The sequence below is a fragment of the Coffea arabica genome, chromosome 11e (assembly GCF_036785885.1).
Source record: "Coffea arabica cultivar ET-39 chromosome 11e, Coffea Arabica ET-39 HiFi, whole genome shotgun sequence".
NCBI classification, from domain to species: domain Eukaryota; kingdom Viridiplantae; phylum Streptophyta; class Magnoliopsida; order Gentianales; family Rubiaceae; genus Coffea; species Coffea arabica.
This window is the reverse complement of record NC_092331.1, coordinates 48,775,161-48,797,323: the sequence shown is the minus strand read 5'-3', so window position 1 is coordinate 48,797,323 and position 22,163 is coordinate 48,775,161. Positions and strand designations below refer to the sequence as shown.

At 34.7% G+C, this 22,163-nt stretch overlaps 3 protein-coding genes and 1 pseudogene across 3 annotated transcripts; 3 read left to right on the top strand and 1 right to left on the bottom strand.

Annotated features, from left to right (window-relative positions):
• The first annotated feature begins 3,574 nt into the window (after positions 1–3,574).
• LOC140021036 (disease resistance protein RPM1-like) lies at positions 3,575–6,477 on the top strand (annotated as a pseudogene).
• A 4,116-nt stretch (positions 6,478–10,593) lies between these two features.
• LOC140004430 (uncharacterized) lies at positions 10,594–12,282 on the top strand. The gene is made up of 2 exons (XM_072072879.1): positions 10,594–11,718; positions 11,944–12,282. Exons 1-2 carry the CDS (start codon positions 11,446–11,448, stop codon positions 12,172–12,174), a joined length of 504 nt encoding a protein of 167 aa, XP_071928980.1. The 5' UTR covers positions 10,594–11,445; the 3' UTR covers positions 12,175–12,282.
• A 1,078-nt stretch (positions 12,283–13,360) lies between these two features.
• LOC113719673 (phenylcoumaran benzylic ether reductase POP1-like) lies at positions 13,361–14,879 on the top strand. Its single transcript, XM_027244942.2, has 5 exons — positions 13,361–13,581; positions 13,675–13,809; positions 13,921–14,167; positions 14,264–14,467; positions 14,576–14,879. Exons 1-5 carry the CDS (start codon positions 13,399–13,401, stop codon positions 14,746–14,748), a joined length of 942 nt encoding a protein of 313 aa, XP_027100743.1. The 5' UTR covers positions 13,361–13,398; the 3' UTR covers positions 14,749–14,879.
• A 783-nt stretch (positions 14,880–15,662) lies between these two features.
• LOC113718363 (uncharacterized) lies at positions 15,663–20,363 on the bottom strand. Its single transcript, XM_027243271.2, has 4 exons — positions 20,136–20,363; positions 19,911–19,957; positions 16,527–16,686; positions 15,663–16,063 (listed from the first exon to the last, which is right to left on the bottom strand). Exons 1-4 carry the CDS (start codon positions 20,341–20,343, stop codon positions 15,918–15,920), a joined length of 561 nt encoding a protein of 186 aa, XP_027099072.2. The 5' UTR covers positions 20,344–20,363; the 3' UTR covers positions 15,663–15,917.
• Between the last annotated feature and the right edge of the window lie 1,800 nt (positions 20,364–22,163).

Below are 22,163 nucleotides of genomic sequence, written 5' to 3'. Positions count from 1 at the left end.
CCTATAGTTTGCTACTATATTCTTTTGTACCCAAACAGCCTTTTGACCTTTACCCAAAAAACTACAAGTTATTTTCACCTTGATTAGAATTATTTCAAGTAATCATGAAAGTCAGGTCACATGATCCATTTTGTTGTCCAGGTTCTATTTTTCTTTTTTAGTTTTTTTATTCTAATCATAAAAAATGTTCATAATCGCAATAATACTATGATTGATCATGCAAGTATATTGTTTGGATTGCATTTTTTAAAAGGGGGTGTTTTAGAAACAAATTATTGTAACACTTTTTTTGGATGTGATGTATATGATATAAAAAGATCATTGAAAAATGTGTCAAGGAAATATTCCCAAAAAGCATGAGATTTTTGCCCAGAGAATGGCAATCCAAAAAGCTAGTATATTGGCATACTATCGCAAATTAACCTCTTTTCTACAAATATATTTTTTTATAAGTTAAACTATCCAAAAAAAAAAAAGATCTCTAATTAAGATATTGAATTCTTATGTTCAAACTTGTAACATATATGCTTCTAATCAAACTTGTAACATATATGCTTCTAATTAAAAAAATAATGAAAAAGATCAATCTTTAAAAATATTACCTATGGAAGATAGAAGCAATTGATAAAATTAAGGAATTCTTCTAGACTTGTGGTTTTCAAATATCATTTTATTTCCTCCAGTTTCATGTGATCTACTAGGCCCTTGCAATCTTAGTCTTTTGCCATTGCAAGAAAAATGTACAGTGGTAGGGAAAGAATGGTTTTGGTAGTGAAGAATAAGGCAAAGGAACTCTTTGATAGCAACTGTGAAGCCTAAGGGGAATTGACGTAGTTCATGTATAGACAAAACTGATTAATGGGCAATATTGCCTTTCACCCAGTAAAAGAAGAGAAAGAGTGCGTGAGACCTTTTTTTGGGGAATGCCAATATTATTTGCCTTTTGAAAACTCCAATTTTCCTTGTTTCAACTTTCCTCCTCTCATTTATTGCTATTGAGAGAAATCCAATAGGCACCGCTTTCTTACACAGTATGAAGGGTTGTTTTTAGATACTTCTTATTGTTTGCATTGCAAGTATTGAACCTGTAGTGAAAACTCTACCAGATTTTGATTAGTTGGGATTTATAATGTGTTCATGCATTCTTGGTTCTTGGGTTTCTGTGCTACATAAGTCATGATTCTGATAAGAAGATTTACTTTGATTACTTTTGAGGCTATAGGTACGCAAGTTTTAGTAGGGTTTATTGAAGAAGTCTTTTCTTTTTAATTGAGATTGGTCGTTCAGAAAATTGATAAAATAACTTAAGCCTAACACAAATAGAAGTTATTCAAACATTTCTCTTCTTTCCATTTCTAATCGAAGTTCTTTCTTCGCATTAAAAAAATAAAAAATAAGTTCACGAAGGATGTTTATGATTATTTAAAAAATCAATTCAAAAGGTTTATTCTTTTGAGAAACTCAAAGAAGAGATGGTGAAACAAGGAAGAAATGCAGTTTTGATCCCTAATGTTTAGCTTGCACGAAAATGATCCTTAATATTTTGACCCAAAAAAAAAAAATCTTGTCCACAAAGTTTGTGGTTTTGGGCAAATATAGAACAATTGATGAAAAATTCCAATAACTGATGGCCAAAATCAAATTGTTTTAATCCATTGACAGGCATAACTAACCCATGACCACAGTCTCATCCTCTGTTTCTTCAAAAGCATCTTCATTCAATTTTTTTTTCTTTTAATCTTTAGCAACATGTTGGTCAAGGTCATCATTATTTTGCAGATTCTGTGCCTAAAAACTCAAATGCTAAACACTGTTAGAAATTGTATGAAGTTACAAGCATTGCTCAATTTAGAGTTGGAAGCCGGACTTCAGTTTCAGATTATGATTTTGAACATCTTCTTGATCTCAAAACTTCCGTGCCAGAAGAAAAAGACGTTTGAAGCTAGTTTCTTGATAGAAACATATGAAAACTTTTCAGCCGAATAAGAAAATGCCTCATCTTATAATCTGGTAGTCATAATGCTGCATTGCAAAAACAATTTGCAAACAAGATCCATAACTAGGATAAAAGGTAAATAACTATGTAATTCATGTGATTTCGTCAATTACCACATGATTCCTTTAAAGTCTAACCATTCAAAATATTCACATAATTCCCACTATAATTTTATGTAAAGTAAAAATTTGACATAAAGGAGTCTTCATAGAATCGTTATTGCCATTACTCAAGTGTGGAATAAATTTTTGGGGGGAGAAGGAAGGGGGAGGGGAAGGGGAGGAACAATTTTTGTAAAATTATAGGGAATTTTGTGGGCAGACATGAGATAGTAGGATGATTAAATAAATATTATAACTTCGTTGAGATAGTAGGATATGATTGGAGTTACTTTCTGTTCATTTTCAATTTTATATAAAACTATATAGATTTATATGACTATGTGATCGTATATGAAATCAGGGGGGGGGGGAGAGAGAGAGAGAGGACTTTTACAAGTTCTTCTGCAACTGCCCATAGAAGTTTTCCTCAAATACATTCCAAATAGTTCAGTTTCCAATTTCCATTGGCATTTGAAATGAAATATGATGTGGTCTTTTCCTTGTCAACTTTTTCTTTTCAGCTGGTTTTATTTAGAATCTTAGCTACATGTTTGGAAGCCAATCAAAACAACATAGAAGGGGAGTTGAACATTTCTCGAGAATATTGTTAGATTGACTATGACAAATACCTTGCTTTCCTACTCAACTAATCAAAATTTTATCGTTGCCTTTCTTAGCATGAGAATATATGTATTCTAATATGCTTTGCCCATTTCTTAGGTTATGCCCAATATGCTTTTCGTTGCAGGTAGGCAAATCTTTCTTTGTTTCGTTACAATGAATTTATGTTATTTTGCAAGTATTACCAGAGTGCCAATTTAAAAAACGATCTTCTTTGAAATTAGTATCATTTTTGAATTGATTAGATAATGTAAAACACATCCTTTATGGCCCGGAAAACATAAAAGACATTTTATTTTCAAAGCTTGTAAGCGAGAAGATATAAAGGAAAGACATAAGAGGCAAATCAAGGACTTTACCTTTACGTGATTATCATCCCTACTAAAGTAAGTTGGATCTTAGGGACAACATATTTCTTTTTCCTGTCTATTACTTTTACTTAGAATCATAGCTAGCCATTTCTTTTGGGGCAAATTATGAAAACATTAGAAGGGAGCTGAACATTATCTGAAGATTGTTAGATTCCACATGACAAATACCTTCCTTTCCAATTTAAACAATCAAAAGAAATCCAAAATTTTCTCTATGCCTTTCTTAGCCCAAGAGAATAGTTATTCTTTAGCTATGTTTTTAGGTTATGCTCTGTATACTTTTTCTTTTGAGTAGACTGACATTTCACTTTTTGACTACAATAACTTTTGATACGTACTACCAAAATGCCAAATAAAACTCCTTGTCTACACCACAAAGGGAAAAAAAAAGCATACGTTCCCAAATTCATATCATTCTTGATTTCAAATTCATATAATTCTAGAATTTGCTAGCTCATATAAACCGCATCCTCTATACTACAAAAGAAAGAAAGAAAAAGAAAAACAGCATATCTTCTGAAATTTGGATCAACTCTCAAAATTTTTTTGATAAGAAAACCAGCTGTTGAGAAATTTGATTGAGCATCATGGCAGAGAGTGCTGCAGGTTTTTTGATTAACCAGCTCTCAACCTTGCTTTCCCAAGAGATCACACTTTTGGGGGGGCTTAAATCAGACGTTCAATTCATCAAAGATGAACTCGAGAGCATGAAGGCTTTCCTCAGAGAAGCTGAAGCAAAGGAAGACAATGATTCTCAACTCCAAGAATGGCTAAAGCAGGTTCGACAAGTTGCTTATGATACAGAGGATGTTCTCGATGATTTTACCTTCCGCTTTACTCGTGGTTACGTGGATGGATTCTGTGGCAAGGTTGGAACGATCTATAACTCAATAAAGAATTTGAAAGCTCGCCATCAAATTTCTTTGGAGATAAAAGACATCAAGGGCAGAGTTGGAGAGATTTCAACAAGGCATCAGAGGTACGAGTCCCTATATGGTACTCAAGAAAGAGGCTTCAGCTCTTCCCAACAGGCAAATGCAGATTTTGACATTCGTGCTCAATCACTCTTCATTGAAGAAGCTCAACTTGTTGGGATTGATAAGCCAAAAGCAGAGCTCATCTCAAAAATCCTTGATGACCACTCCCAATTGAAAGTAGTTTCGGTTGTGGGAATGGGGGGACTCGGCAAGACTACCCTGGTGAAAAAAGTCTATGATGACGCTGCAGTGAAGAAACAATTTCAGAGCCATGCCTGGATAACTGTTTCTCAAAATTTTCAGTTCAGTGACATCATCAAGAATCTGATCCAACAGTTGTACAATGAAATCAGACAGCTGGTCCCTCGCCAAGTGGAATCCATGGATGTTCTGATGCTGAGTGAATTTGTCAAAGACTTCCTCCAGGAAAAAAGGTACATTCTTGTCCTTGATGATGTGTGGCGTATAGATGCCTGGGAAGCTATCAAATGTGTATTGCCTGGCTGTAATATCACTAGTCGTGTTGTCATTGACAACACGAATAGCCGATGTAGCTTCTGCGTCCTGTTTAGGATCACTTGACTTCGTCTATAAGATGGAGCCTCTTTCTGATAAAGAGTCTTGGACTCTGTTTTGCAATAGAACATATCAGAGCAATGACTGTCCTCCAAATGTAGAAGAAGTTGCTAAAAAAGTACTGAAAAAATGTGAGGGCCTACCGCTTGCAATTGTTGCAATAGGTGGTGTTTTGGCTCTGAAGGACAAGGAAAAGACAGATGAATGGGAGATGATTCTTCATGATTTTGGTGGCGAGGCAGATGGCAGTGGTAAGCTTGACAGGATCAAAAGGGTACTCTTACTTAGCTACAATGATTTGCCTCACTATCTTAAAAGCTGCCTATTGTATCTAAGCATCTACCCTGAAGATTATCCAATTGATGTGGTATCTATACTTCTGAAGTGGATTGCACTAGGATTTGTAGAAGAGAGAGAAAGAATAACATCCACCGATATTGCTATGAGTTATATGAAAGAACTCATCAACAGAAGCTTAATCCAAGTTAAATCCACATTGAACGATGGCAGATTGAATAAATGTGGTCTCCACGATTTTCTGCGTGAAATCCTAGTTTCAAAATCCAAAGAGCAGGACTTCACGACTGTAGCCACCAGGTATTACACAAGATGGCCTGAAAAAGTTCGACACCTAGCAATCCACAACTTCACTGATAATCCACAAGAATTTAGTAGCTTAAAGTGTCTTCGGTCTGTGGTAATATTTGGGTATGAAGATCCTCTCACAACTACAATTTTGTCCAAGTTCTTAAGTGGTGATCCCAAGTTGCTAAAGGTGTTGGATTTGCATGGAGCTGAATTGGACAGCATTCCAAAGCAAGTCTTCAAACTATTTCATCTCAGGTATCTTAATCTTGCAAGAACTGGAGTTAAAATTATTCCCAAATCTATTGGGAAGCTTCAGAACCTTGAAGTAATAAATCTGGCAGGAACCAATGTAACAGAGTTGCCTGTGGAAATTCTAAATCTAAGAAAACTCCGTTTTCTTTGGTTAGGCGGATGGGGTGATTATTCAAATGAGTATGCAATTTGGGGCTGTAAATGTCCACTTGGAATTGGAAAGCTTATTTCTTTGGAGGAGCTGACTAATATAGAAGCAGATAGTGATAAAATAGTAAGGGAGATTGGGAAGCTCATGCAGCTGCGGCGATTATCCATCACAAAGCTGAGAAGAGAAGATGGAAAGGAGTTGCTCTCCTCCCTCTTGAGGCTGACCAACCTTCGAGTGTTGACCATCTCCTGTATTAAAGAAGATGAGACCCTTGATCTCCAACATTCCGTCTCTCCAAAGCTTGAATTCCTCATATCTCTGTGGTTGAAGGGGCGTTTAGAGAGAGTACCGCAATGGGTGACATCACTTCAATCCTTGAGAACCTTACGGTTGGTCAATAGTAGGTTGAGAGAAGATGAGAATGTAACAGGCTCCCTCGGACATTTGCCCAATCTGGTATCACTTACTCTCTATGGTGCTTATGAAGGGGAGACAATATGTTTCAAAAAAATTGGAGGATTTCAAAAACTCCAGAGCTTAGAGCTTGTGCAATTAACAAGACTGAAATGGGTGAGAGTGGAAGAGGAATCAATGCCTAGTCTCAGAAGTCTGCGCTTAGGTGATTGCAAACTAATGCAGGAGTTGCCTTCTGGCATCCAAAACTTGACCAGACTTGAATCTCTTGGGTTTTTTGAAATGTCTGATGAGCTAGTGCACAAAGTACAGAATTTGGATAAACAAAGTGAAGATTATCAGACAATTTCTCATATCCCTCAAGTTTTCATTGGTCACTGGATTGATGGTCGGTGGGAAGGCACGTTCCTCTAAGAGAAGAGAAGCTAAAGAGATAACTCTTTGCAGCTTTCAACATGAATTGGTATTCAGTCAACTCATCTCTTCTATAAGTCTCAGGTTGCTTACTAGCTTTTCCTTTTATTTCATTGAGTTCTCGTTTACTTTTTCCGTTCTACCGCTTATTACATTTGTATCAAATCATATCATGAAATAGCTCAATTCCTCGAAATAGTATGTGTTCATATATCGATTTAGATTTCCTTTTTATAGTTGACCCCATCAAACTTGCTCTCGCTAAGTAAAACATAGATCAGAGCACCTACTACAGAAAAGAGAAGGCAGTCTTCATTAAGTTAATTTTGAAGTGTATGAAGCAGTTAGTGAAATTAGTTTGCATGTATAACACCTTTTGAAGTCCAAAGTCCGGACTTGAAGGTTCTTTTTGCATTTTTTTTCCCCTAAATTCTCAGTCTGTATGCATAACTTTCTCAAATGAAATTTGGTTCTTGATCTTAGAAATGCATGCCTATAACATATTATTTTTATTCTTGAGCTAGTTTCTCAATTGTGAATTTGGAAATGAAACAATTTTTCAGAAGCTAAGGGCGATTTTATCCTGGTCTCAACCTCAGCCACAGATTAATGTGCCTTTAGTCAATAAACAGGTTTAGTAAGCACATGCCAGTGCCTTCAGTTCCTTAAGGTGTTAAGTTTACAATGAGAATTTAGATCCATTTAAAATTAGTGGGTGGTTTTCGATGGGTTATTAGTGTGTGGGTATAGACGAATTAACGTAATTGGGCTGTGACTGACACTTTCCTCCATCAAACTTGTTTTGGTTCAATAAGACATAGAACAGAGCATCTGCAAAAGAAAAAAAAACATTGAAGTGTATGAAGCACAAAAGATGAAGTGGATAACACCTTTCAAAGTCCAAACTTGAAGGTTTAGTGTGCATTTATTTATTTATTTTTCTAAATTCTCATATTTTTCTCAAATGAAATTTGATTCTTGATCTCAGAAATGCATGCCTGAAATATATAATATTATTCTTGAACTAGTTTCTCAATTTTGAATTTACAAATGAAAAATTTTTCAGAAAATAAGGGATTTGCCCCATCTTAACCTTAACTGCACTAGAGATTAATGCCTTTAGTCAATAAACAGGATTAGTAATCATATGCAAGTGCCTTCAGTCCCTAGAATAGATATTACTTGACTGTTAGCGTCAATAGAAAGCAAAATTGGATAGGATCATAAAGGATAGCTAAAGTATTATTTCACATAATATTACGCTTGAATTATAAACACATTTTTATATTATCAACTATCTTTTTATCTCACATACGTTACATCACAAAAAGTGCTACAGTAATTATTTCAATTAATATTTCAAATAATACTCTATCCAAACACACTAACTATTCAAGCTTATTTACAACTTATTACTTTCTATTGAAGTGAAATTACAGTCACCATTTCTCCAAAAGCAAAAAAAAAAAAAAAAAAAAAAACTACGGTTTCCTTACTCAAAGGAAATTATAATACGTTGTTTGCATCTTTGATCTTTCTTGATTTGTACTCATGCATAGGTTTTTTCTATCACACAAAAAATTGCAATCGAGGAACATAATAATAAAAAAAAAAGACAATTGACTTGAAAAGAGAAATATAGAAAACAAAATTTCTTGACTTGTAAATGTGAGATACCCTCCTTTCCAACTTGATAAACAAAAATTTCATCTATGCCATTGAAAGCATAAGAGCATATTTATTCTTAATAGAAAAGTGCATGTGCTCCGAACTTGTCTAAGTGATGATTAATTAGAATCATTTAAAATATAATGAATAAATAATGACATTGTAGGCAAAAAAAAAACAAAATTGATGGAGTGACATAGTACGAACTATGGTTTGATTGAGTAAGGTGTTCTCCTGGCTTCTACTTTTTCAATCCTCTTGGAAATTATGATCATTCCTTTTCATGTTTTGGTATTTACGTGGTCTTTTGAGTTTTTGCCTTCATCACCTTTGGCATTTCTCTTCGTTCTTCCTCTGTTTGATTTGTTTTCTTTTTGGATGCAAATTGTTGTTTCCTTTGGTTGTTTGTTTTAGCTGTACTTGTTGTAGTACTTCTGCAACAACGGCCAACTATACTTGTTATGGCGCTTGTGTTCTTGGACTTGAAATCTATAAACTCCATTTTATCATGATGTAAGATCTTTATCTTTTCCGAAAAAAAAAAAGGATCTTTATCTGATTTTACCCCAAAGGGCCAAGCAATGTGATTGAGAACACGCCATTAATGCTGGGATCGATGTTTTCCAAAATTGAATTTGAATCCTCCCTCGATTTTTGAAGTAAATAACTCTAAGCAATTCTTTGTCATTATCACAACACAGAAACTTGACAGGGTTGCAATGAACATGTTTCATTTCATGCGATTAGACACCACAGGCCATGTAAAGTAAAACTGATGGAAGAGTTGCCTTTGGGTTCACTCTACAGCATATCTGTTGAGCTAATGATCCCAAACTTCAATGGGCTGTCCATAACCAAAGGTAATTTGGGCGGGATGGATTTAATATATATGGGAATACTTGGGTATTGAGCGGGAGTCTTAGGGACCCAATCTTTTGAGTTTTTGTAACAAATAATTTTATTTTTCCTGAGTAAAAGTATTTTTGGATTATATGTTTAATATACGTGACTTCCATGGTATAACACTAGTTGTTTACCACATTTTTTCCCCTACTTTTAACATCTTAAATCCATATGTTTTTCCTTGAGAGATTTTTTTTTTTTTTTAGCAAATGAGGAGCATATACTCTAATGAAGTAAATTCACTCGGAATTTCATTTATACAAAATTAATTCTTAATCTAATACATAGCAATTTGTACAAAGATTGTATTGACTAGAAAAAACTATCATGTTAATCTTGATTTTAGAGTAATATGAACAAATATAGTACCCTCCGTATGATGAAATGCCTAGTAATATTTTTCTTTTAGTATCATGAATTGCTTAGTGGACAAAAATTTGAAATTTAGAATATGGATTTCTTTGGTAGGTTTTACAAGTGGTGGAAACATCTTATTATATTCTAGAATAATCAACCATTTTGTTATATCCAAAATAATTTCTTTGGGCAATTAGTGGAAAAAAATAGGGGTAGGATATTAATCTGAAATGATTTTTTTTTTAGTGGAGCATACTCGAAGAAAGAAGGGATGTAATACGTGCTAATGATTTGAAGATATTAGTTTGTTCATTTTGTTTTCTCTTAGTCCTAGTTAGCTGGCATTTGTAGTGTGCTTATATAATACTCGTTCTCACGTATCATACAAAAAACTCCACATTTCCTAGATTTCAAAAATACTTTGAAAAATGCTCATAGTTTTCAATTAACTATACGAAACACGTAATAAATTTTTGTCATGTATCATACTTTGTGAATTATATTTCAATTTTTTAAAAAAATTAAAATTTAATGATAATGATATGTTCATGAGTTATATACAAAATAAGAACATATAATGTAACAATTGTAGATTTATACATATTTAAATAATATGATAACAAAAAATTTAATAAATTTAACATCTCATACTTTAAAATAAGTTTAAGATTGGTATAGAAGTGGCATATTCTTTGAAAACTATAGTAAATTTATCTATATTTTTAGTTCCATAATTTTCAAATATATTCGTACTATACATGTACAAATTTATATGAGTAATTTTTCTGAACACGCCAAATTTTTAATCGTACCTTTGAAAATAAATCTTGTATAATAGGCATACATATACCTCGTATTATACCCATACCATATTTTACAATCTATGCTCTGAATGCTATAAGTAAAATACGTTGGAACTTAAATGAACAAATTGACTACATATGATCATTTGAGGATCTAGCTTTCAAAAATCACATTGTCCATGGGTTAGGACATGCCCAAGGCTGGCCTAGTGCACACTGCACAGTGCCTTGTAAATCTTACATATATAAAGCGTCCAACGCCTTGTGAACAGTGCAGATGAGCCGGTTATGCCGTGATTTGTCTGGCTTTGGGGGGCCTTTTGGTCCTTTGATGATGGGTGGCAGTGGTTTCGTTGTACATTCCCACTTATGTCCAGGTGGCTCTCTTTTAATTTACACGCGTGGTTGGTCGTTGCTGTCCGAAGCGGTTTGTGGGTCCGCATGGCTCTTATTCTCTTTTGCTCGTTCTCGGTCACCAATTTGCTCTCATTGTTTTCTTGCTTGTGTTCTCAGCTGTTCAGCAAATATAACTTGAGAAAGTTTCTTTTGGTTTTGAAGTGCTTTACTGTTCAGCAAACTTAGGCCGTGAGCTCAATCTCTTTTTGGCTCTGATTTTTCTTCTTAGTTTTCTTTCGCAGCTTCGGAAATAACTTGAACAATTTATGCGGTCAGCAGGATCTTTTTTTTTAGCTTTCACTCTTCTTTTTGGTTTTTTTTGGTAGCTTCGGAAATAACTTGGGAAAGTTTCTTTTGGTTTTGAAGTACTTCACTGTTTGATTGGCTTCGCTGGAAATCTTTTTTTGTTGCTGTGGTTTTTTTTGTATAGTTCATTTTAGGAGTCTGTTTCGTTTCCGCTTCAGCTGTGTATAATATGCTTTGAGAATGGGTCGAAATAGAGTATATGGAAGTTTGGAAGAGGCTCGTGCTGAGAAAAACTCGAAGGAGCCGCGAGCAACGTGCTGCTGCTCAGCGTGGGACAAAGAATGATGCGCCATTAGGAGTGTGTACATTAGCTGTCACAGCTTTTAATATACATGACCGAAATGCTGTGAATCAGCCAAATATGGGTGTGGGTGTCGTTGAATCTTCATTAGGTTCGGGCTCAGTATTGTCATTTGCAGAGAACAATGCAGAGCACTTTCGAGCTGAATGTCTGTGCTTATTTTGAGCATGTCTCATGCAATATAAATTGTTGTTTAAATCTTTTGGAATAAATGTTAAATTATTTATGTTAACAGTGGTTAAGCCTAAGCATGTACTTTGGTAAGACAAACGAGTTTGGCTTAGTTAAACATACTAAACTCACAATCTTTAACTATGCTTTGGTTGTTTTAAAGGAAAATCAAGGAGATATATCTAGGTCTGCTGGTAATGGTGCTAGCGAGGTTCCAACGACTAATTCAGATGCTGGTGAATCATCTTTGCATAGGCGACGTCGGCGTACAAGACGCTCTGTGACTAATCCATTGACCACAATAATTACAGAGCCTGCAGTATTGCTCAGTGATGCAGAGCAATTTCCAACCGTATGTTTGTGCTTATTTTGAGCATCTTTCATGCAATAAGATTGTTGTTTAGACCCCTTGCAATAAATGTTAGACTACTTATATTACCGGTGGTTTTATCTAGGCATGTACTATGGCTAGACTAACCAGTGGGTGAGATATTAGTTTTTGTCTATTACAATTCAGATTGACTGATTTAGCCACACTGAATTCATGGTCCTTAAGTATGCTTTGGCTGGTTTGCAGGAAAATGAACAAAATGTATCTGCGTCTATTGCTGATGGTGCTAACGAGATTCCATCAACAAATTTAGATGCTGGTGAACCATCATTGCGTAGGCAACGTCGGTCTAGAAAACGAGCTGCGACTGATCCATTAACTACAATAGCTACAGAACCTGCTGTATTGCCCGATGTTCCAAGTTGTCCATATTGTCATGCAAAACAATTTCCTCTCATTTTGGCCGTTCTTGTTTAGAAATGTTCTACTACATCTATCATTTTATCAGGTGACAGTTTATCTATTTCCTTTATAAATATATCTTTTTATCCTGTGCTCCTACGCCTTACGACAAAAATTGTAAAACTGGAAAATAATTAACACTCGTATTAAAATTCTCACGATGCCACTTCTCAGGTGACTCCATCATTTTAACATTCTTTTTGTTTGTATTAAAACCTTTAAATCATAATTAAAATTCTCATTAAATCTATTCATCGATATGTCCATTCCCCATGCACATACAAAAACACTATATCTAACAAATCCTATTGTAGTAAATTAATTACTCCTCTCACACCCCAATTTTCCAGACTAATACCCATTATAGTAAATTAAGAAATCCCAACTACCTGACGCACAGCGTCAGGGCAAAAAACTAGTGTACATTAACATGCCCTAAGGGTTTAGCACTAATTGGACAAGCTTACCAAGTCGGATATTAAACAAATAAACTAGATTTTTAATTAGCGAAGCTCTACCATCTTTAATTATGTCCTTGGGATGAATATTTAAGGGTTGGAAGTTGGACTAATCCAAAATGCACAGAAGTTAGCTCAAAATACCACCTGCCCCAACAAACATTAATGAGCAAGAAATTCAAAAAAGAAAAAAGAAAAAGGAGAGACCCTTAAAAATGAGAGATTTATGGCTAAATCCATCCTCATCCATAGATTGTGACAAAAAAGGTAATAAATCTGTTGATTGACTCCATTCCTTGACTAGTTTCTGAATTATAGTGTCTAAGCAAACTGTGTCTATTACTTATATGAATTGTATTGTTTGGATTAAATGCCTATGAATACAGGCTTCTATCCATTCCTTTGTTCGTCAGCACTTACTTCAGGTTTGGTCATCACCGATTCAGGGACGAAATCCTACCGCTAAATCTCCCATATGAGTAGTTTCACAAGGACATTCAACTGGCTTTGACCTTTCTCTTTCGCAATCTCCGATTACATTGCGCATCTTGGCCAATAAGAATCCGTTAGTGCCATGACTTTTTGGGAAACCTCCTGAGAATGCTCAACTGTCTAATCTTCCATTGAATAATAGAATCCGTTAGAAATTTCAGAAGCCAATAGAGCATCAAAAGGAAACTGCAGCCTATAGGCACGAAGCACATCTCTGCATCTGTTCAACCCATCAATATACGGTTTCCATCCAATTTTGCAGCAGTAGTCTACTATCCTAGAGTTGGAAATGGATGTGAAAAGCAAGATTTTGATCATTGGGGGCACTGGAAACATCGGGAAATATTTAGTGGAAGCGAGCGCAAAAGCAGGGCACCCAACGTTTGCACTGGTCCGAGAAAGCACAATTTCAGATCCTAAGAGGGCAGCCATCATCGAGAGTTTCAAGAGTTTGGGAGTCATATTTCTTCATGTGTGCTGTTATTTCTTTCTTCGTTGTCTAAATAGTGTTTCAATTTTTTTTCAAGAAATTATAGAAACTGACATGTACGCATGGACTGAACAGGGAGATCTACACAATCATCAGCAGTTGGTAAATGCAATCAAACAAGTTGACATAGTGATCTCTGCAGTCGGGGGAGATTTGGTAGCTCATCAAGTTAAGATTATTGAAGCAATTAAAGAAGCTGGAAACATCAAAGTAAGCACAATACAGTGTTACAAATTCTTTCTTGATTTTTATTTTTTGCGTTTGTCCCTTTGTGAGTTGTGACTTCCATATTCCTAAAGAAGGAGCTGTATTTGGTTTCAGAGATTTTTACCTTCTGAATTTGGGGTTGATGTGGATCGTGCGAACGCTGTTGAGCCTGCTGCTAGCTTAAACAGGACCAAGGTTGAGATCCGCAGAGCTATTGAGGCAGAAGGGATACCTTACACTTATTTAGTGTCTAACGGATTTGCTGGTTACTTGAATTATATCCTCAACAACTTTGGAGACTCTTTCTCTGCAAGTCCTCCCAGAGACAAAATTGTCATTCTTGGCGATGGAAATCCAAAAGGTATCCGAAAGGGGCTTGTCTGCTGCATATCTTGATTGGTTTAGTATCATCTTTTAGAGTTCTCAATTTTTTCTTCAATTTCATGTATCGTTGCAGTTGTTTTCACCAAGGAAGAAGACATTGCTGCATACACCATCAAAGCAGCAGATGACCCAAGGACTCTGAACAAGAGTGTGTACATTACACCCCCTGCCAACACCTTGTCCTACAACGAAATAGTATCATTGTGGGAAAAGAAAATTGGCAAGACCCTCGAAAAGATCTACGTTCCAGGGGACGAAGTTCTTAAGAAAATTCAAGGTCATCTAACAATAAGAAAAAAGTGCACAAGTTGCTAATTTTTAATACAATAGCATCTACTATTCCACGTTCTAATCAAATTGCTTTCTTTTCTTGTATCTTTCGCAGAGGCTTCAATGCCATTAAAATTGCTCCTGTCTTTGGCATACACATTTTTCGTGAAGGGAGAAATAGCCAACTTTGAGATCAAGGCTTCTTTTGGCATGGAGGCAACGGAGCTCTATCCTGATGTTAAATACACCACACTTGATGAGTACCTCATCCAGTTTGTATCAAATTAGCTTAGATGCTTTCAGATTAGCTCTACCAGATTTTTGCAGCAGTTTCTTGTGTACTACTAGATTTTGTTCTTCTTCCAGATGAGGATTGTCATGAATGTGATCGAAATAAAATCTGTCCTTGATTTGTATCCTGTCTTTGCGTCAATAGCGTCAATATAGAAATGAGCATGCTCCTCTACCTCGAGTTGAAGACTATTGTCTAATACAATGTTGGGAACAAAACAAGATTCCTTCTTCATCTCCTTCCTATAAGAAGAATCATCTTCCTTCTTCCCCTCCCAAAGAGGGGTAGCAGAATGCTCCTCCTCCTCAAGTGGTGAAGTGGTGAACACGCTCAACCTAGCACAATGTGGTGATTTTTGCCCCACAGTTGCGAGCCAAAGGGTAGCAAACTTATTTGGGCCAATTTGCTGTAGGGGCATTGGACTATGACCATGATATTGAGGAGGAAAATAATGGAAGCCTCCGAAACCATAAATTAGGGATCCACAGGAACCAAAAGTTACCTCTAAGCCTAAAGCTGGCATTTAATTCTCGATTTTCCGAGCGCGGAGTTTACCACCACCACCACCACCAGCAGTCTGTGATAAGTTGCCTACATACCAAACCAACTCAAATTCTCTGCCAAACCGACTACATACCAAAATTGGTACATAGTTTAAGTTCTTCGTTTTTTTGGTCAAATTCATGTTTTAATCTTCTGTGAGTAGAGGAAGCACAATCATATTTTGTTTGCTTTTCAAGTTAATTAATGAACAATACGTCCTCTATTCTTAGTGCATTTTGATACTTATTTTCTAAACATGATTTCTGTAATTTTGATAGTCATAGATAACTAAATAATCAAGCCCTAGCTAGCTGAATGTACGGTCAAAGATATTTTGCTCCACTATCTACCTTAATGGGGAAGTTAAGACACCATAATATCTACATGTTTTTATTGTAAGTACCGAATTACAATATCTTTCTTATTCTTTCATCACTTTTGTGATAAAGAAAAGAATTGTTTGTTATTCTTCTCCAGTTCTCACACCGTACAACAATATAGGGCTGTTGAAAGAAACAATAGGCAGTAAAACAACACGAGTTCTTAAAACTTGTACAACTTTTTTAGAGTACATTCTGTTCATGCACTCACAATTAATTTTCTAATGAAATGAAGCTATCTGTTAGTTTTTTAGAGGGAAATCCCATTTCATCTCTTCTCTGCCTTCTAATATTTTGGATTGCACAATTTTTCTCCAGCAATTCTTTGTAACTTGCAATCCACCAAATCTTGCCTTGAACTCTATCTCTTGTATTAAGAAGCCAAAACCTTCACAGATACACACCTCTCACATAAACTATTTGTAGCAAACTGGGTACACAGAAAATTTTTGCTAAAGGTTTTTTTTTTGGGGGGGGGGGGGTGTTGAGATTTTATGCGTATGGGCAGTAATAGAGCCTTACACAAAGTCGAACTAGGCTAAACAAGTATGTCACAGGGATGGAGCTATCATAAGGTATTTTCTTTACTCTTCCCCTTCTATTAACTTCTCATTCCTGTTCTTTATAGTGACATATTTTTTCTAACTTAACTTGTTCATAGTATTTCATGCATATAAGTCATATTACCTATTCTTGCAGACAAATCCCCAGCTTCTTCATTTTCTTTGTAGATTTACAGGTAGTTATATATATATATATATATAGAGGGATTTGCAGGTAGTTATACATTATAATTTGCATTATCTGTAGAAGCATGTGTATAAACTAAAATACCAGACTTAAACTATTACCAGGTTCTCCAAAGTCATCGGCTGCATCTTTCCTCTCCATACGGCTGCCAAGTTCCTCCTCCATACTCGAGTATTCTGATATTCTCATCCCTTTAGCTGACATATTCGCATCCAAAATTTCAAAACCTTCAGCATTTAGACCACTCAAAGGTCCGAAATACTGCAGAGAGTATTTAACCATATAACTGGTCAACATCTCACAGAACATAAATGTGACTTAACGTGAATTAACCTATTTAGCTTTACATACACAACACATGTAAGAAAATGTACTGCAGTTAGGTAACAAGACACTAAGCTGATTACTACACTTTACACCCTTTAGATGCAAGCAGGCTTTCCCATTGAGATAGTTCATATATATGAAATTGGATTAACCGATCAGATCAACTAAACCCCAAAAAAAGGTATGACGGTGAAAAATATCATGCATGCTGCTTCTGCACAAGTTCGGTTGCATAAGTATATAAAAGCCAAAGGCAACTGTCTTCAATAACTGGATTTCATTTAACTGCAATTTCTCTGCTAACAATCACATCAAACAATTATGTCAGAATTGCTCCCAAACTCGAGTATTCTGCCACTAGACCATCTGTTGTACAATCAATTTCTGATTATCCTTGTGCTAATTGTCACTCTTTTAACCAAGATTTCATAAAGTACTATAGCTATCAAGATAGAACCGGGTTAGCAAAAAAGTTGTAGAAAGAAGCATTCTTCTAAGATCAAAAGAGCTAAAAGTCAATCAAATTTTGTAAAAAATTAATGAAAAAAAAATTAAAGAATGACAATAGATCACCACCAGCCAGACTCACTTCATTTCTCCACCAGTTTCCATGACAAAACACTTTACATAGAATAGCCAGCAAGAAAAGATTATCTATATTTGACACATAATTCTCTTATCTCCATAAAAGGATTCAGAGGGACTCTCATCCTTAAAATTCAATAGTTCGATTGGTCACAGATATTTCTGTTCTCATGGAATTCTTCAGGTTTCAATCAGCAATCAGGATATAAAAGTCTTCTATACTTGCAACTGATGGATGTAGAAGAATACAGATAGTTATTGTATCCTAGAGCTCTATTTAGTGCGCAACTTCAGCAACTCACTATTCCAAAAACATAGAGCATGCTTCAAGCTTAAGACCCATGCCCAGATAACAAAGCACTTCCCCAGCTTTTGAAATCCATTAGAAGTACACTAACGTAGCTTCTGACTTACACAGGCTGCTGACCAGTAAAAATGTCCTGAACTCTTTTAACTGATAGTCTTAAAAGCAGCAAACTCATTGATACAAAATTTTAACACAAGCTTTTAACACTGAATGTTATTTGACAGTGGGGAAGATAGGTTCAACTCTTACTTTCTCATTGGTGGATATTCAAGGACAGGAAAAGAAACTACCACATGCAATGGAAGATGGGAGTAAAAAGTCAGGAAGAAAGCCACATATGACACAAAGGTTTAGGACATCACTTCCAAGACAAAGATGCATAAAAAATTCACCAATGAATGACTTAAATAACTCCTTCATGGATGGCCTAACAAACCTGGGTCTGTGGGTGTGTGTACAGTAGTAGATGAAATATGTACTGGGCTTCAGCTCAGCCCTGGGGACCAGAATATCTTATGACAGGAAATTGAGGTGACGAATCCCAACATTTCAATTAAAATCCCTTCCATCAAAGTCAATGAATAAGCCTATGGTCTCAAACAACGGCCGAAGTGTCCTCCACTGTCAGTTTACCCAATACCCATAAAACATAAAATACCAATAAGCTGCTAAAGCACCACAAATTTTAAGTCTCCTGAAATATATAGAATTTAAACTTTTAATAAATAACTCAAGATCCTAAAAAGACTACCCATTCTTCAAAGTGGGTAAATTGGATCTTCAGCCAAGTTTCCAAGAATATTTAAATTTACTCTTCCTTTAAACTCTTCATTCGTTGCATCAGTCGTGAATATTGATGGCATTCAGAAAAAAAGAATAGAACGTATAATGTGTCAATATAACAACATCAGTTTGAAGCCCTAAGAAAACATTCAGCACACACAGCTTTTATAAAGTTCCATGAAGTCAAAAGAATAGAATCTTGCAAGCACCAGATGCACACCTTCCCATTCTCCAAGTTGCTTCATTATTTGTCTTCCTTTTGCAACAAGAGAGGTCCAAGAAATAAAAATGATACAGGCTTTGGAGGGGACTTCAAATATAATTAAAACTCATTCATTTCTTTCACATAGTGATAAGCCTCAGCAACACTTGGCTTCTGGTGTAAATATATCCAAAAACAATTCCAAACAAGTTGTCTGCCAAAAGATTTTAAGCTAACTCTAAATTGTCCACTTATTATTTGGGCCCTAGAAGAGTGCAACATCTCATGCCTATACAAGTACCTTTAGGTATGAATAAAAGACAATTATCCAAAGCTGCTGCAATGAAGAATGCCTTTTTAATGTTATAAGCAAAACTGAAGCTTATATATCTATTTCTTGAGAACTCAAAATAGATGATTGGCAATCAGCTATATATTTCATGCATACAATATCTGATGTCTCAAATGCCTAACAAAATTGGACTAATGGTCTTCTCCTTCCAGAAATATGATCACTTAAGACCATGTCATTCTTTAGAGAAATATAACCATGCACTTATTAAATTGCTTTTATGTTTAAAAAAATTTTCTTATGGCAGAAAATATTGCATATCTTCTATCTATTGTTTCTGATTTATTTTCAAGGAAAACAATGCAAAGGTTCCGTATTAGTAAGGTGAATTTGTGCTTAACCTGTATGAGTTATGTGCTCAAGCTTAAGCTAAGGTTACTATGTATCCATAAGAATCTTCAAATTCAAGGAAATTGGTAACTCACATATATATATACACTGGAAATCTATGAGTGATAAAAGAATTTAACCAGTGCTGCATTTTGGATGTCGAACCCCTCAATACCTAATGCATTTGAACAACACAACATGCCTGTGCCTACCTACTGCATAGCTCACCCAGTTTGGAAAACTTCATCAGTTTTATCAATTAGTTGCCATCCCATTCGCCGTTTACTTATGCTTAATCATTCAAACATCTCTTTCTTTATAAACCAATTCCGTAACATTGCTACTCTTCATCTTAAACCAAAACAATTACAGCAGCGAACACATTATACCAGTAATTCTAGTCCGCTACGGTCTTAATCACTTACGATTACCCCAAGTTCCCAACTTTGCCAGAATTTAAGAATCCCATAAAACCAAGTTCACTAAACCAATTTAACTGTCCTGATTCTCAAGTTAGCATGAACTTTCTTTATTTCTAAAATGTCCTTATTTGACATTATTCCAGAGAACTGACAAGAGACAAGAGCAGAATTCATTACCTTTTCAAGAATTGACATGGCTTCTTTTGTTGCACTCTTCTCCCTCTCTACATAACAAAGGAAGCATTTTTATCAATCACCACACCGCCCAGACTATTCCAAACAATCAAATTGAAAGTTTTCAAAAACCCACATGCAAATTACATAAATAAATGCCAATAAAGTACAAAAATAACAAAGAAAAAGAACATAACTTTCTGGACAGAAGAGATTGAGAGGCCTTACTGATGGGGCAGGTGATGAGGAATCCGGAGTGGGAATGACTGAGGAGAGAAGAAGAGGTGTTGTAGTCAAATCGAGGAATGGTGATCACAGCAGAGTGCTGCTCCCAGGGCTTCAGCTCCTCCTTGGTTTTCAGTTCCACTTTCATTGCTTCTTCTTCCAATTCTTTTGCTTTTTCTTCTGTTTTTGCTGTCGCAAGTTTTTCAGCCATTATTTTATGAGTTTACCAGTGTTTCATTCCCAGTAGAGTTAATGGATTGTTAATTTGTATGGCAAATGAGAATTGTATTTATATTTCGCCCCCTCTTTTGTATGACAAATGAGGTTTTATACCCTTTTTTTCCAAGCCAGAAATGACTTTTTGATAAAATGAGGGTTTATACCCTAGTTCTTCCACTTACTATACTAATAAAATGTGATTTATACCAAATGATTTAGGCCCAGTTTGATAGTCTAATTCAGCACTTAAACTTAATGGATTCATATATGAACATCTTCAAACACATTTGATAACCAAAAATAGAATGTCTAAATTAATTAAGCAATATTGAATACTCTAGATAAAACTTGCTCGAAAATATAAGTGATAAGTTATTCACTTACTCTAAAATACATTCAAATGTATTAGATTTAGGATGCATTTGATAAAATTGAAGTCTGAAAACTGAAACCTGAAGTATGAATTCATTAAATTATTGAATTATTAAGTACTAAATGTGATATATTTGAATGTATATCACATTAAGTGATAAGTGAATAACTTATCACTTAATTTTTGGAGCAAGTTTTGTTTAGGAAATTCAGTGTCATTTTATTTTCTGAAGCAAGTTTTGCCTAGAAAATTTAATGTCATTTAACTAATTTAGATGTACAATTTTTGATTATCAAATGCATCTGAACATGTTAATATTTGAATCTATTAACTTTAAATGCTGAATTGGATTATCAAATAAGGCTTAATAACAATTCAACAACTTAACTTAATGGAATTCAGACTTCAGATTTTAGTTTTCAAACTTTAATTTTATGAAACGCACCCTTTTTTTACCCAAATTCTACTAAACAGAATTTTTCTATATATTATCATCCTCACAATTCATAAAGTCATTTTAACAATTGAGTCTATTAATTGATGTTAGTCGGTTTGGACCGTTGTGTGACATCAAAGGTGAAAAAAAAAAATTATATGTGTACACAAAAATAGAACAAAAAAGAGTGTAGATTTTTTTTTTTTTGAAAAGGGAGAATTATAGTTTTAGTCTCTAATTTTTAGCACATGTGCTAAATTAGTCTCCAATGTTCCGACCAAAATAAATTTGGTTCTCAAAGTTTTGGTAGTAGATACATTCAACAATGACAAAAACTCAACAATAACCAATGGTCAAAATTTGATTACTATTACTTAACAATTTGACTTTATATTTGTGAACCCTAATGTTTGAAATTTTAATCATTTTAGTCGCTTAAGTTTTCAATAGTGATATTGAGGGTATTAGGATAAAATAATATGCGAATTACAACGCAATTGTCTTAAATGGATTCTAGCAATTCTAATTAAACTTTTTTACTTTTTACTTCATTTATTCATGCCACTAATGTCTTATATATTTCTTCGCTTTGGCATAATTGGATTCAAATTTTGTATTATATATGTAATTATTGTTTTATACTATGAGTAATTAACTGATCATTAACCCATAACGAGTAAAAGCACTTCATATTAGTATTTATGTTTGCTAGTTTTTATAACAATTCCTTTTCATAATTACAATTCCTAACTATAACAATTTAAGGCCTGTATGCACAAGCCATGCAAGAACTAGCATGAATGATAATAAAATTTATATTAATACTAGAATTTTCATTTTTTTTAATTTTATATATTATGTATATATTGTCATTTGATTGTAACTCATTCAAAAAAAAATCTCTTTAAGTTCAATGATGTTATTATGTTGATATAAAGTGTTTTTATGAAATTTTATAGGGAATTAGGATGACATTTGTCAATCTTTAATTCAATTCACAACT